At 42.9% G+C, this 14,855-nt stretch overlaps 1 protein-coding gene across 3 annotated transcripts in view; it reads right to left on the reverse strand.

Annotated features, from left to right (window-relative positions):
- Window positions 1-14,855, reverse strand: part of SYNE2 (spectrin repeat containing nuclear envelope protein 2) — a 174,554-nt gene that overhangs the window by 59,892 nt on the left and 99,807 nt on the right. For all 3 annotated transcript variants that reach the window (XM_088057691.1, XM_088057692.1, XM_014249769.2), the window contains 15 exons: window positions 13,747-13,866; window positions 12,885-12,986; window positions 11,070-11,282; window positions 9,172-9,339; window positions 8,094-8,213; window positions 7,040-7,152; window positions 6,259-6,400; window positions 5,222-5,353; window positions 4,491-4,643; window positions 4,029-4,238; window positions 2,784-2,885; window positions 1,600-1,719; window positions 1,248-1,448; window positions 719-892; window positions 13-144 (listed from right to left, as the gene is read on the reverse strand). In XM_088057691.1, the coding sequence (XP_087913817.1) occupies window positions 13-144; window positions 719-892; window positions 1,248-1,448; window positions 1,600-1,719; window positions 2,784-2,885; window positions 4,029-4,238; window positions 4,491-4,643; window positions 5,222-5,353; window positions 6,259-6,400; window positions 7,040-7,152; window positions 8,094-8,213; window positions 9,172-9,339; window positions 11,070-11,282; window positions 12,885-12,986; window positions 13,747-13,866 (2,202 nt within the window). The remainder of the gene's footprint in view (window positions 1-12; window positions 145-718; window positions 893-1,247; window positions 1,449-1,599; window positions 1,720-2,783; window positions 2,886-4,028; window positions 4,239-4,490; window positions 4,644-5,221; window positions 5,354-6,258; window positions 6,401-7,039; window positions 7,153-8,093; window positions 8,214-9,171; window positions 9,340-11,069; window positions 11,283-12,884; window positions 12,987-13,746; window positions 13,867-14,855) is intronic.

Below are 14,855 nucleotides of genomic sequence, written 5' to 3' on the forward strand. Positions count from 1 at the left end.
ACACATAAATACCTCTAGAAGTGCAATCCTTTCCAATAATCTTTCTTCAGTTTCTTCAACCAAACTGACAGAAGGCAACGCAGAGGCAAGTGCTTCTAACTCCTTATTGAAAACTAGGCATTCCTCATCAAATACCATCCAATCCTAAAAAATACATTGAATTGTTAACACATCCATTTGCACTTTAATACACCAGACTCAGGCCTTAATGCCTTCTCTAGGATCAGCAGCTCTTGCTTTAATGAAACATAACACAAAAGTAAGTGAACAATATGTAAATATCCAAGTGAGACATGACTTCACCACAGATTAATTAATTATGCATTCTCCAGAATCTTTAGGGATTCTTATTTTAAAGTGGTGTATGCAACATTTATTCTCTAGGGATGTTCTGAGATTATTTGTTACATTTTTTAAGTTTTAAAGGGGTGCTGGTATTTTTCTTCCTTAAAAGGCTCTTCTGTCAGTCCAGACACTCAGAAATTACAGCAAGAAGTTATAAAGTGTGATGTTTTGAAATGTCCACTTCCAGAGATTTTCAAGAAGAAAGCTGGTTTACTGACACACATAGGATAAGTAAGAAATAGATTGTTGCTGTCCAGTGGAAACAGGAAAGGACAACTACTGGCCCAAGTCACTGGAAGGACAAGAGCTGCCCCAGATGCAACTTTTCTCCTTCCCTCCAGGCTTTACTCTTGGGTGTCTTTTGATTTATTACCTTCAGCAGGCTCTCTAAGTGTATACCATACTGGCAGGCCTTCTTCTCCAGCAATTTGACTTCATTCACCAGCTCTCTCCAGAATTCCTCTCTCTTTTGCAGGACAGAAGGACTCACTCTCTTGGAAAACGCTTCCATGTAAGCCATGCGTGTCATGAGGTTGCAGAAAAAATCCTGGAAAAAAACCCAAGCTAAACCTGGCTTTTTAAGAGAGATCACACTCCCACAGCAGGAGTTCTAAGGCTTAAGTAGTAGGCAGGACACAATAATCCTTTGGGTAACTTAAGAAAGACGTGCTTTCCTTACACAGCAAGGTGTTCTGAGGTAAGCAGAAACAGCAATTTATCACCAAAAGTGGCACTGTTTTGGTCTACTGAGAAATTTGTGTTTGTTTTCTGCACATACACCAGTCCCTCCCCTTTGCTATGAGCCAGCCACTCTCCCCTACTACACTGGAGAAAAACCAGTCACAGAAAACTGTGCTCCTTGCTATGCTGACCTGAGCAGTGCTGAGATGAACAACTCATACCTTGTGATTTTTCAGGTGAGACTGCAGAGCTGCTCTGCTTTTTGTTAGGTGCTTTGGATCTTGTGCCATCTTCTCTCTTCCAATAGCTACCAGCTCTGCAAACCCACGAAGCAAGTCCTCATACTGGCTTTCACTGATGGAAGGGGAGTTCAGCTCCACATACTTTGCTTTCAGAATCCCCCACATGTCATCCAGAACATCCTACAATGCAAACACAGCGTACCAATTCATGAAGGACAGAAATGAATCCCACAAAGCCACAGAATATGAAATAACCATCAGCCTTTTGATGCTGCAAGTGAATTGCTTAGAAGAATCAAACCACCTGAGTAAATTGGTACTGTGCTCTTACCTCTAATTTATAAGCTTCCTGGATTAAGGTGATAGGTAACTGCAATCTTTCTCCATGGCCTCTCAGTTTTGCTACTTGGTTTTCAAAGTTTTGCAGCTCCACAGTACAGGCACCAATTTTCTGGATGAAGGACAAAATTAATTATTAGGAAGAGTTCCATTCCAATAAACTTTCCATTATCACTGGTAGTGCAGTAAATCCAGTGACTGGATCCCTCCTGTGCCAGCACTTCACAAAATCCAATGAGCTAATAAACTAAATGGACAAAACATGGCATAACTTACTGTGTTCACACAGCACAGCCAAGAAGGGAATTCAGGTCTTGTGTCTCAGGTCAACATTCAACATGCCTTTCCATTTACTAATTCAAGTGCAGCCATGAAAATTAATCATGGAGTCAGAAAACAGTTTTTTCTTATGAATCAGAAGTACTCAAGGACTGAGACAGGATCCTTCGGAAGGAAGGAAAGCTATGTACTTCTGGCATTCCTTTCCCAAAAGTGGTTACCTAACACAATATAGCCAGTCCTTGCTAGGGAATTCAGCAAGGAACACAGCTCTCAGTCTGGCAGAAAATTATGCCTGTAAGCAAGGTTATGAGTCTGTAACAAACCAGCTTCAGAATACCCTCCTCTGCTTTGGTAATAAACAGGTAAATGGCCAATGGCCATTCTGAGGAGGATATGCAGTCTGTTAATTTTTAATTTTCTGCTAATCCCAATAAAGGTCAAAGAAAATAGCTTAACTGGTCAAATTCCATATGATGAAGTGCTCATAAATGCTGCATGAGAAGATAGAAATACCAGAGTCCTATTCCCACAAAAAAAAAAAAAAAAAAAAAAAAAAGATAGTTTGACATAAGAAAAGGCATAATGTATAGCTCTTTTTCTTCCCTGCCATAGTATGGGGTATATTTACTCTGGGAGGTTGTGGAGAGACTGGTTCCTCCACTCCAACCACTAAAATGTCTGGAATTGGGTCTAAGTATGGATTGGGGTGTAGTTAAAAAAAAAGGAAAAGGGGTGGTGGTGAATACAGCAAATACTGAACTCTCTCATTCTCTCCTTTTCTCATTTTAAAATCCTAAGTTAGACTCAAACTTTAGAAAATATGAAACTTCACAAATTGCAGAAAACTGGAAGTAATAGCTAATGCTGTAAAAACTCTCCTTCAAATAAAATTACCTGAAGCTGCTCAGAAACATTACGTCCACGTAGTTCATTCAAGCATTGTTGCAGAGCAGCTTTTTTCTCAGTTAACTGATCATAGAGTAGCCTGGTTTGATTCTGCAAAAGAAACAAACATCAGAAATATATCATATGACAGTAGTATAGTAATGACCAGAAAAAACTGCACAGCAAACAAAATTATTACCTCCTTAAGTAAAAAAAAAACCAAAAAACAAACAAGAAATAAAGAAAGAAAGAAACAACCAACACCAAAATAAAGCACATGCATTATGGGCTTAAAGCAGTAATTGGACAAAGGAAATTCTGAGTCTGGGTAGTGCATAAGAAGCAGATTACTCTGTCACAATGATCCTCTGTGACTGTAAAAATCTGGGAAACTGGTAAGAGAATCAAATTATTTTCTTCTGAAAATAGGAAAATGAGCCCATTACTGGGGACTGATGGAGCTCTATGGATTCTGCATAAGTAAACATTGCAAGACTAGTTCTGTGGCTGTTTGGAGACAACATCCCAGTGTTCTTCAAAGGAGCTGCTTTATTATTCAGCAGTGAAAGGCCAGGATTACTTGCAGATGATGAGCACACTGGCGTTTTGCTGGACATTGCAAACCGTATTTCAAAGACCAGACTCTTGCTTCCTTAGTTCTGACTAAACACCTGATCTGAATATTTTCCAGCAATAGAAGATGTAGCCCATCACAAGAACCTAAAGAAAAGCTTCTCACAATCTGCTTTTCCAATAAAGAACAAAAGAAGGAAAATTTGTGAAACTGTGGCTTCTGCTTCTGTGGCACAAAATCTAAAGGAACAGTAAATGCAGTGGGGTCAAATCAACCTCCAATACATTAGCAAAAATAGCCTAGTGTCAGACATGGCAGCACAAGGGAGGAAGTCTGCCTTTCCTGAGGACACAGCAGATGAAAGAATATATGAAAGAATATATGAAACCATCCTTGGCCTAGTCCCTACACACAGAAACTTGCTTTAGCCTGCAGCTCAGCCTGCATGGGATGCCAGGTCACTTCCACACTTTCTGCATGCAAATTTTCTACTGTGATCCAGGCCTCTGCAGCACTGCAAACAGCAAAATTAATCTGCTTCTTGAGAGGCCAAGACAAGTTCTTAAGTAGTGAAAAAAGAAAGCCCATTAGAGGTTGCTCATCTGTAACCCAAACGCATTAACACTGACAAGCCTAACAGGTACTGTGAAAAACAAGGTGTGCATTTGGCAGTGGAGTACCAGGTAATTGCTATTATGATCCAGTCCAGCTTTCATGGAGCTGCTCCTTGAGGCAGTGGCAGCTTGAGTTTGTTCCAGCCGCGCCTGCAAGTTGTTAAAGCACTCGCAGAACACATCTGTGCTCCCACCAGCGCAGCTGATGGACTTCAGAAGATCATCCTTTTTATCACTCAGATCAGCATGAAGTTTTTGCATCTCCACAGACAGAGTCTAAAGGGTTGAAAGAAAAACCATATGAGTGAAAATGGTGTATGCAAGGACTCTTCCCTGTAAGAGGCAGCAGGGCTCCAACCGGTAATTGTTAAAAGCAACAGGCCCAAATCTGTGCAATACAAAATAGTTTGGCAGCATTATTCCTGAAAAATGCCAGCAGAACAGAGAGGAAATATATGGCCATATATATTCTGCTGTAACAGAAATCCACTGGGGTTTCTCCTTGCCTGGAGGATCTGGGGCAGTTACCTCATAGAGAGCCTGCTGCACAGCTGCCTCTTCAGTGGAGAGCACGGAGGTGTTCAGCATCTCCTCCATGTTATTCAAACACCGACTGATTGCCAGAAGTAACTCAAACAACTTTCTGTCCAAATTGGAAGAGACTTCCTCTGCCACATTATCCTGGGTAAATGCAAGCCAGTTTTCAGTACTTTCATCCAAGGCATGGCTAAGATTCATTCACTCATATAAGGTTAGTTATACTAATAAGTTAGTATTGCTCAGCCAATACTAAAATGGAATTAATGAAATACTGAGGGGCAGACCTGGATATATGCATGCAACATTCAGAGCTGTAGGGGCCAAAGCTGAGACAATGACCCTTTACGTACTGGACAGTGGCTGTGCTCTTACATGCCTCCTATTTCAGGCATGAGCACAAGAAGTTTGTCTTATCAGCTCCAATCCTGCAGATTTACTGAAATCATTCACAGGCTCCTTGCTTTATACAGTTTGAGGATTTTTACCCACACTAGCAAACTTTTGGATTTAGCTAGAAGTATCGTAGTGGAAACTTGGAATGTTTCCTGTTAAAGTCCTCAGCCTATTTCTACATTACAGTCCATACCCAACACAAAAGCTCACTACAGTGAATGCCATTTGCAATAATATGATTACTGGCTGTTTCCCAGTGTCCAAACAGTGTCTTGTGTCTAGAACCCCTGGGGTTTTTTGCAATGCTTAGGACATGCCATTTTTACCTGTGCATGCACCACATTTGCTTCCTGGCTCAGGTCTCCCAGCTGGACAGTGTAAGTTTTCAGCTCTTCCACAGTTGGGGTTCCTGCACCTGAGAATGTGCCTCGAGGCAACATGTTCATCTTTGCTGTGATCTAACATTTGGAAAAAGAACACTGCAATTAGAAGAGCAGCTCAAATGAAGACAGGCTATGGGCAACAAAATAACACTCCTGTCAAAAAGCATTAAAAGACTCAAGGTACTGATATAAAGCACCTGGATAGCAGGGTTCCCTTTTCACTGGCAGAAGTTGGGCAGGCTGTGCCCTGATGGGAGCTTGATTGAAAAAGGAGCCTCTGATTCCCAGCTTTATGGTCTACAGCTGTCGTGTGGGTTAAGGCAACCCTACTGCCCACTGCAGGGTAAGTCTTGCCTGAGGAAGAGCTGATATTCACCCTTTTACATGTCTAATATTCTTCCATATATTGCAGCAATTTCAGACAACAGAAAATCTAATAATTCTAATTTAGTATGAACAAAATTGTTAATACCAGGAATGATAGTTTTATCCAAGCAATACAAGTCTCTGCAGTCTGTTCAGAACATACAGCTCAAACTCTGCTTTTGATGTGTGAGAATGAGAACACTGTGCCGAATGGCAGAACAAAATTTAAGCCAGAGATTTGCTTTGACCAAAATATTCCCACCTGTGGGAACTGAGATTTCACCCACATCCACGGGAATCAGCTGTGAGCTTGCCGGGTAACTCCCTTCGTCCTCTTGAAAGAAGTAAGCAGATATCATCTACTCTGAATATGAACCACAGGGATTCACCTAAGTGCTCCCACACTCTGCTTAGCAGTCACTACCTCACACACATGATTTACCTCAAAGTAAAATTAAAAGACAATTATGGAAACACTATGCAGCAGCAATCTCCTCTGGAGAACCCTTGCACAATTTCAGATATCTGATGGAGGGCCACATGCTACTATGACACAGAAAGATACACTAATTGCCATCTACACTATCAGAGTGTTTTATGGAACTTAAACAAACCTGAGGTTCCACAAGCTGGCAGGGAGGAGATTTCATCTTTGATGACAGCTCCTGTTGTAAATATTGCCATTTATTACCCATGTGATCCTTTGGAGCCAAGGTGGCATCAGCCTGCTTGCTCTTTGAGTCAGATTCTCCATTGCTGTATTGGGAATACATTGTTAGAATGACAATTACTGAAGCAGAGTAAGTAAAACTAGGTTTCTTGTACAAGATGAGTTTCACTTGCTCCTGCCTCAGAAGCAAAGCAAAACCAAGTGCATATATGATTATTAATCCAAGCTTTGATAAACTTGTTTGGACTTTCCCCTTCACATGAAATACGCCAGGAGCCTGCTGGCAGCCTCCACCTCTGAAATGACCACATGGGGAGCACAGTCCCGTAGGAAGTCCTGGTTCCATGCTGGAAGTGCCTGATGCCCGTGTCCCCTTTTTCAAAGCTGCTGCCCTTACACTGGCTGGGTGTGTCTGTACAGCCGTGGCTGTGAGCAGAGCACCCAACCTGACTACAGACAGGCCTGATTTAGCTCATGGCAGGTGTCAGTCCCACCTGTTAGTGAGATCCTAAACTCTGGACTCAGCCCAGTATCAAACAGGCTGTCCCATAAATGAGCCTCCATTTCTCTGGACTGCTGATGGCAGAAATCCCCAAGCTTCTGCCATTTTTCTTCTAAAGGCACACAGAACCAAAGAACAGAACCAGGGGTGCCACTGCAAGGCTTCAGGAGATTTATGCACTTTTACATCACTGAGCCTGGTGACTGGTTGTGTTATTCTGTACCTGGACTCTGATTGTGGAGTCACGCTGTCCTCAAGCTGTGGCTGCATTTTTTCCACGCACGACTCAATAAAGTCAATGAGGCTTTTCTGCTCAGCTGCTTTTAATTTCAGGTCCTGTGCACAGAGAATAGCATGAGCAATTATGTGAACTGTAATAATCTGAAATGATGATTGTGCTTTTCCAATCACATTTTATATGAAATCATTTAGCAAAGAAAAAAAACAAACTACATCTATTAGAATAAAATGCAGTTTATGTATAAACATGAATTTACAGAACAAGCCATTTTCTGCAAATATGCATTTTTATGGAATATATTTCTACCTGAGCTAAAGTTTTAAAAGCAAAGCCCAACCAGAAACAAATTACATATAGAAACTTAAACACCACTGACTGCAATCCTTACATAAAGAAATAGGCAAGGGAAAATGGGGATTTGCTCAAATATGAGTTCAAGTTCCATTAGTTAAAAGGAGAATGTTGAGTGAAAAGTGAGCAATTCTAGCAACTCTAGCTGGACCACTTTCTCCAGCTCTTTTCCTATAGCAAGAAAAAGGCAAAAGTTAATTTACAGTTAGCAAAATAGAAGTAATTTTCAGAGCACAGAACATGACAGAATTTTCATATTGTGTTAGCAACAACCTTAGAAGTGTTAGCCCATGGGAATGGGCTAACTAAAGTTCACAAAACTTTAGTTTCAAACTTACCTTCAAAACCAGTATTAGTGTGTGGACCCAGATTTCATAATACATCAGTGTTTTAAAGCTAGGACTCCTGCTTTGCTTCATGGTGATTCAGATGGCATCACCCACCCCTCCAATCTCCTAGCTTGATATTACTAAAACTTTTGGACTTAAAATCTTAAGGGATTTTAGGGGTGAGGCCTTTCTCCATCTTGACAAACTCCCCAAATCCTGGAGGAAATGGGTAGCTGAAACCTACCCCTGACAGAGTTGATCCCACAGGGAAACTGCAGCAGCTCTAAGTGCAGCTGCCCCCAGCCCACAGGGGATGTGGAGCAGCCTGGCCCCTGGATGGCAGGAGAATTAATTACCTGTGGCTGCTGGAGCCCGTTGTGCCAGGGCTGTTGGGCAAGGGGCAGCTGGGATGTGCTGAAACCATCGGAGTGCAGGATCTCCAGGGGCTCTGGGTCAATCCTCTCCCTGCTGGGAACCTGTAAAGGGAGACCTGTTGTGGGAAGGCTTCCAGGCCTGACAAGACAGCAGAATCCCACAGTTGCATCTTGGGGAAAGGGCAAAAGCAGAGTTGCCTTGGACTTACCACACACAGAATCAGCAGCACATGAAACACAGCTGCTACTTTTGCAAAGATTTTTGTCCAGTTGAATTTACTAAAAGTTTTAATATCCTAACCATTCTAACCTTCTGCCAAGGTCCTCACATCTCACCCCCAAGTTGCTTTGCTTTCTTTTCCTGCCAGCAGATTAGGTGATACTAACCCTCCCTTCTTTTTGTTTGACCAAAATACAGGGATGTGCATTTATGCTTATAAATTTGGTCACACACCTGAATTTTAAATCTGTCTGTGCTCACAGAAGTAATTCAACACAAGCCTTTACCACTGCTAATTCACACCAGAGAGACTGTGGCCGCTCTTAAACAAACACATCAGGTGGGCTTCTCTGATCCCTCACACAACAGAGAGGGAATGAGCTCTGAAGCCAGGAGTTACAATCTCACCCACTGGGAAACTCAGCAAAGACTGCAGCTGTGGTGCAGGAGAGCTGACAGAATTACTGCATTTAAGCATTCTTCAAAGAGAAAATTACTAAAAGGCTTCTCTGCTGTGATACTGTCACAGACAAACATCATGGCCTTTGGAGGCATTTAAAACCAAGCCCTAAGTCCTTTTCCTGTGCTCTTAGCAAAATGCTGACCTCTGCCACCGAGCACTTAAAGCAGAAAAGATGCTGTTCAGAGACTCATTAAAAATCCACTACTTGTTGCAAACTACAAGTAATTATACAGCTCTGTAAAGTTGAATAATGGCAACTCTGACATTTCTCCTTTCCTTGCTTCACACAGTGAGCTCTAACTGTTTTTCTGCAACCACAGGCCATTAAAGCACCAGGACTCTCAACTCTTGCCCTGCACAACATTCATATGATTTACCTGTTCTTCACTGTACTTGTCTTGAAGCATCATCTGGACATTTTCCAAATTGCGCTTCACCTCCTTCAGCTTCAGGGAAAGAGCCTCTGTCTTTTGTTGGTAGTCTGCACTATCTCCACAATCTTCCAGTAAAGAAAGGACCTTTTGTTCAATCTCTGATAACCTCACCTAGAAGGGACAGCAGATAATTACTCATTCTCAGAAGTGCAACATTGCTTTTCTGACAACATTCTGAAGTCAATGCTCACACCTCCCCTGCCTGAAAAAAGAAACATGCAGGGGAAAAAAGAGAAATAGCTGCAATCCCCCTAGATTTTCTCCAGCGTAGTAATTTTATTCTGGACAATTAAATGAATTTTATACAGAGTTAGTCTTAAAACTTTTTCAAGCAAGAGCATCTGCAGGAGGTTATCTTAACTCAGATACCAAGTAATAAAGAGGACAGCAGAAATGGCAGACTCCATTTGAATGCAACCAAGAAGACAACACACCTCAGTGTGGGAGAAAGAGGCAATGCACACACAGCTCACATCACTCTTTGGGAGGAATGATGCTGAACTACCAACACATAGGAACGTTTCCATGTGTCAGCCAGGCCATTGTATACTGTTGGGATCTGATTTTTGATCCAAGTTGCTGTGAATCAAAGTGCATCCCTGCATACTTTAAACTCATGTTTTTAAGGTGACCATGGAGAAAGGTACCATGACACAACTGCGAAGTAATCAACTGCAATAAATTAATTACTTTACACATACACCCATACCTAAAGACTGTTTCTTCCATTCTGTGTGAATTTTTCTCTGTAGATCTTGACTAGGTTAGAGAACCCTCTTTCCCTGCCCAAGTTCATGTCTTAACATTGAACCACACTGTTTGAAGCCAACAGGAATTCAGCCTGCTTGTTCTCGCCAGCTGGAGCTGCCCTGGTGAAGCCCATGCTGGCAGGAACCCTGAACAGGATCCAGACACAGCCAGCTACTCAGGATCCTAATTCCCACAAAGTTCAGCACCTGAGCACTTGGCTGAATCACAGCCTAAACCCAGAGGCACTCCAATTAAAAACAACCACCCAAACCAACAACAAAACAGCTGTTTTTGTCTCTCAGTAATTTAAAATGGGGACAGTTTTGGTATTGGCTCCTTTATTGTGAGTGAAATTTGTTGCTCTGGGTAGGCTCAGTGCTTGAAGCAAACTGGCACACCAGACTGGCACGGTGGGGAGCCTCAGCCCTGTTTTCATCTGCACATGCTGCATGCCAGGGCTCCCTCCCACCCAGCCCCTTGTGCCAGTCCTGTTTTCCTCCTCCCATTTTCACCAACAGGTACCACCCACTCCTTTTGTTCGGCTGCCGTGGGGGCAAGAGGCTGTCCTAGGTGCAGGCAGTAGGTAAAAGTATCACTGCTCACTGAGGGTAGGGGGAAAGCCACAATTTTTCTGTGATAGGAGTTTATGGAAAAGACTGAAAAAGTAGAACTTAGCAGCGTGGAAGCTTTCTTAGCCCAGTCTTTTAAATCATTCTGACAAGCAGAAAGTGAAAATGTCAGAAGAAAAAAAAATGCTCTTTTGTTTCTAGCTGGTCAGGACCAATGAAAAATTGCCTTTTAACAGAGGATTCAAACTATACTCAGCCATGGTTTTGAAAATAATCCAAATCAAACCAAAGCTTTACATATACTCCAGAATTCTACCTAAATCCCCTGGACGCACACAGAACCCTAAAACCAGATGTTTTAAACAAACCCTGGAAAATCTGAAGCTGGTGCCCAGCAGTCACCTGTTCTGTGCACCGAATGAGGGAGCTGCTGGAGCAGGAGAGGCAGCAGGCAGAGCTGTTCTGCAGACACACCCCAGGGAAGGGGACTGGGGGATGGCAGCAGCAATGTCACCACCTTACCTGGCAATCAGCAAGCTGCGGCTCCACCATCTGCTGCCTTTGGGGGGTCTGAGGGTCTGACCTCAGGGACATTTTAGTTTTGTCTAGCCATTGTTCCAGCTCTGCCACCTGGGCCTGGCACACCAGGAGGATGGATTCTGGCTCGAGCCTGGCTCCATCCAGCGCTGTCGGCGAGCCCAGGGTGGCGTTGGGGACTGGAGGCGGCTGGTGGCTCTGGAACAAAGCACATCAAAGCAGCCTGGTGAGTGACCTGCTTTTGTAATTTCCCTCCCCTCCCCTTTCCAGTGAGAGATGATTAACTTCCACACTCACAGAGCCCCAAAACAACTCTTGTCGCCGCATTCCCACACTTGGTGGGGGGGGGGGAAAACCACAAACCAAGAAGGAAAAAGGGAAAGAAAGGGAAACTCAGCAGGCAGGCGATCCAGGATCTGGTGTAACAGGTTTCCAGGCAGCAATTTGCATCTGCAGGGATCTACCTGGGCACAGCAGCTATACCTGAGCGCACAGGAAGTGATGACTCACCATTAACCTGCTCTCCCCTGAGGAGAGATGTTTTTCTGTGGGAGTTACACACAAAAGCAATGCAGCTGGAAGCTGCAGAACAAGCTCTTGGACAACGCTTACAAGCTACTCGTGCGCGTTCAGTTGCAGCAGTTAAATATACTTTACTCGGGATCTAGGTCACACAATAAAAACATGGTGTATTTTTAAAGACATCTTGTGCAATTCTTCTTAAATGCACTCCTTGAAGAAGCAATACTGCATTGCACATGTCCATAACAAAAGTCCAAAGTACTTGGAGATAAAGAGCAGTGACTTGGAAGGCTGCACAGGTCTGTATATGCCTCCACACATGCAAACACACTGGTACTTAGTAAGTAAATGAAGCATAACACCACAAGAACAGAGCTACCTGAATGCTCCCGTGGCTCCAGAGCACATACTCAGGCAACTGAGATGGCTAGTGCTAGTGCACAAGCTTCACATTTAAATGAGATTTTGGCAGAAAAAAAAAGAGAGCCAAAATGCATTGTTCCAGCTATCAGTGTCATCACAGAATGACAGAATAGTTTGGCTAGGAAGGAGCCAATGGGCATGTAGTTCCAAGCCCCCTGCCACAGGATATTGAAAAAAAATTCTTCACTGAAAGGGTTGTCAGGAATTGGAACAGGCTGCTCAGGGAAGTGGTGGAATCGGCATCCCTGAAGTGTTCAAAAAATGTGTAGATGTGGGACTTAAAAATATGGTTTAATGCTGAACACGGTGGTGCTGGGTTAGTGGTGGGACTCTGATCCTGGAGGTGTCTTCCAACCTTAACAATTCCAGGATTCTGCAATGCTAAAAGCTGAAGCTGCTCTGCCATCAGACTGCTGCTTCTGGCCTTCCTGGAGCACTCATGCCACCATACACTTTTGTATTTAACCTAATGGCTGCTGCTCACTCTTCTCTTAGCCTTTGCATGACTTCCACAGAGCAGCAACACATGTCAAGCTCCTTAATTCCTCCTCTAACTGCCATTTAAAATTTCTGTTGTTGATGGAACCCCTCCATTCATGCCTGTCTGAATGACAGCAGCTTCTCTGCTGAAAATACTCCATTTTGTTCCCTAGAAAAGTGTACTTTCAAGTAGCAATTGAAAATTTATCACCCAGAGCACCAATATGAAGAGGCCCACAAAGGGCTGCAAGTATCATACCACATCATACTGCAGCAAGCTCCAGTAGCAAAACCACAATGGACCAGGGCCTCTGCCCACTAGGTAATTCACAAAACTCACTCAGGAGGTCACCTTGTTCAGTCCTTCAAACTCACCATAGCCAGACTGCCTGTGCCAGGACCTTCAGTGCCCTCCAAAGTTTGCAGAGATGTTTCTTCATCATGTTTACTGTGTGATTCAGTTATAACATCCTCATCCTGGAGAGAGAAAGGCAGCAGTGGAAATATTTCTTATCTTCCATACAGATGTGCAGTAGTGGAGATGTGGCACTTTGGGACATGGTTTAGTGGAGGACCTGGCAGTGTTTGATTTATGGCTGGACTCGATCTTAAAGGTCTTTTCCAACCTAAATGACTTTCTGATTCTATGTTCCACTGCCTTGTTGTGCTACAGAAGCCTGAAAGAGCAGCAACCACTCAACCTATTGTGGTCCTGGCCCAAGAATATTCACAGACAGCAATTTTGTTATGCCTTCTGATGTACAGAAATGAACAACTGCAGCTGTGACAACATTACTGAGGCACCATGAAGTACAGAACAAAAAGGCACCACAACTGTAGCTGATTGAGTGTCCTAGACACTGATTTTCTCATGTACAAAGAGAATCTCTTCCACAAATCATCTCCCACATTTTTAGAGCCTTTCCAGGAATCAGTGCAACAAGTTGCTTCTACTAAATGTACATTTCTACCTTTGGGGGTTTTGTGAAGCTAAAAGGGATTAGAATCATTGAATCATTCAGATTGGAAAAGCACTTAAGATCACTGAGTCAAGCCAATATGTACAACAGAAAAAGAGGTTCTATATGGCAAGATTTAGTGTGAGATGGAAGATATGAGTATGGCCACCTTGTCCTGCAGTCCTACGGTTCTCTTGTATTGCAGGCTTCAGCAATACTTAGGACTTTTCCACAAAGATGAGTTTCCATCTCCACAGAGATAAAGCTGAGTGCATTACCTGAACAATGCCATCTGACAAGGTACCAGAAGACCAGGAGGTTGCACTGTCTTCCTTGAGTCTTCCATCATCTCTTTCTGAAGGCCAAAAGGTTGCATCTTTCTCTGTGGCTGTGCTTCCCTTTAAAAGCAGTAACAGCTCAGCTTTAGCTTGTGACCAGGAAGCTCAGATATTCCTCCAGGCAATGTAAAGCACTGCAAGCTTCTAATAACACTTTGCTCTATTTCTGCCTTGTTTATCTACCTGTATTTATGTTTCCCAAGTCCCACCCCTCTTCTTGCTCTATAGCTCTGCTGTAAGATGGATGGCAGCTGGATGACACTGAATGTTCTTTAGAGACTGCAGAATATTCTCATTTTTTTTACAATATTAAACAAAAGACAAAAAAACCCCAAACAAACTAACAACCACCAAACCAACAAGAAGACACTATCTATATTTCTCCTGTCCTGTCCCCTAAAAAGTCCTACATGTAAAGAAAATTGCATCAGTGAGGATGAAGAGTGAAAAACCCTGAACCTGACGTGCTTGGATCAATAGTGAGGCACAAGCTCTGCAAGCTGTTTGGACTTCTTTGCACTGTCTTGCCACAGAGTTTTTTCCCAAAAGCAATTAGTTCTGCTCCTGTGCAGTTCACCTGGGCATTCAGACCCCTCAAATTCAGAGCAGCTTGTAGGGCAGCATCCCCCAGTTTCTCCCAATCTCCCAGAAATCTCTTCTATCTGATCTTCACTCCCAATAGTCTAATCACATCTTTTTAACTTAAATTCAAAGATACAAATAAATTTTGTTGTTTCTTTTATGTTTTGGCATTTCAGAGGCTAATTCTTTCTGACACCCACTTCCACATGGAAACATTGCTATTTAAGGCCATATTTTGCCATTACCACTTCCATAAAGGGGGCATTATTAAATAGGCAATCCCACCAAAAGCAGGATTACACCTCACAGGACAAGATGCTGTCATATTGGGACCAGAATATTGGTACACTGGCTTGACTGTAATTCCTTCGTATCCTGGAGTGATAACAGATGTTTTAAGTTGTTCTGAAATATTTTTTCACATTTTTCATAATTTCTCCTTTACCAAAATCTTCTTACATACACAG

Source organism: Pseudopodoces humilis, chromosome 7, assembly GCF_049639895.1.
Source record: "Pseudopodoces humilis isolate 2021_Gansu_Grassland_sample_001 chromosome 7, ASM4963989v1, whole genome shotgun sequence".
Lineage (NCBI taxonomy): Eukaryota > Metazoa > Chordata > Aves > Passeriformes > Paridae > Pseudopodoces > Pseudopodoces humilis.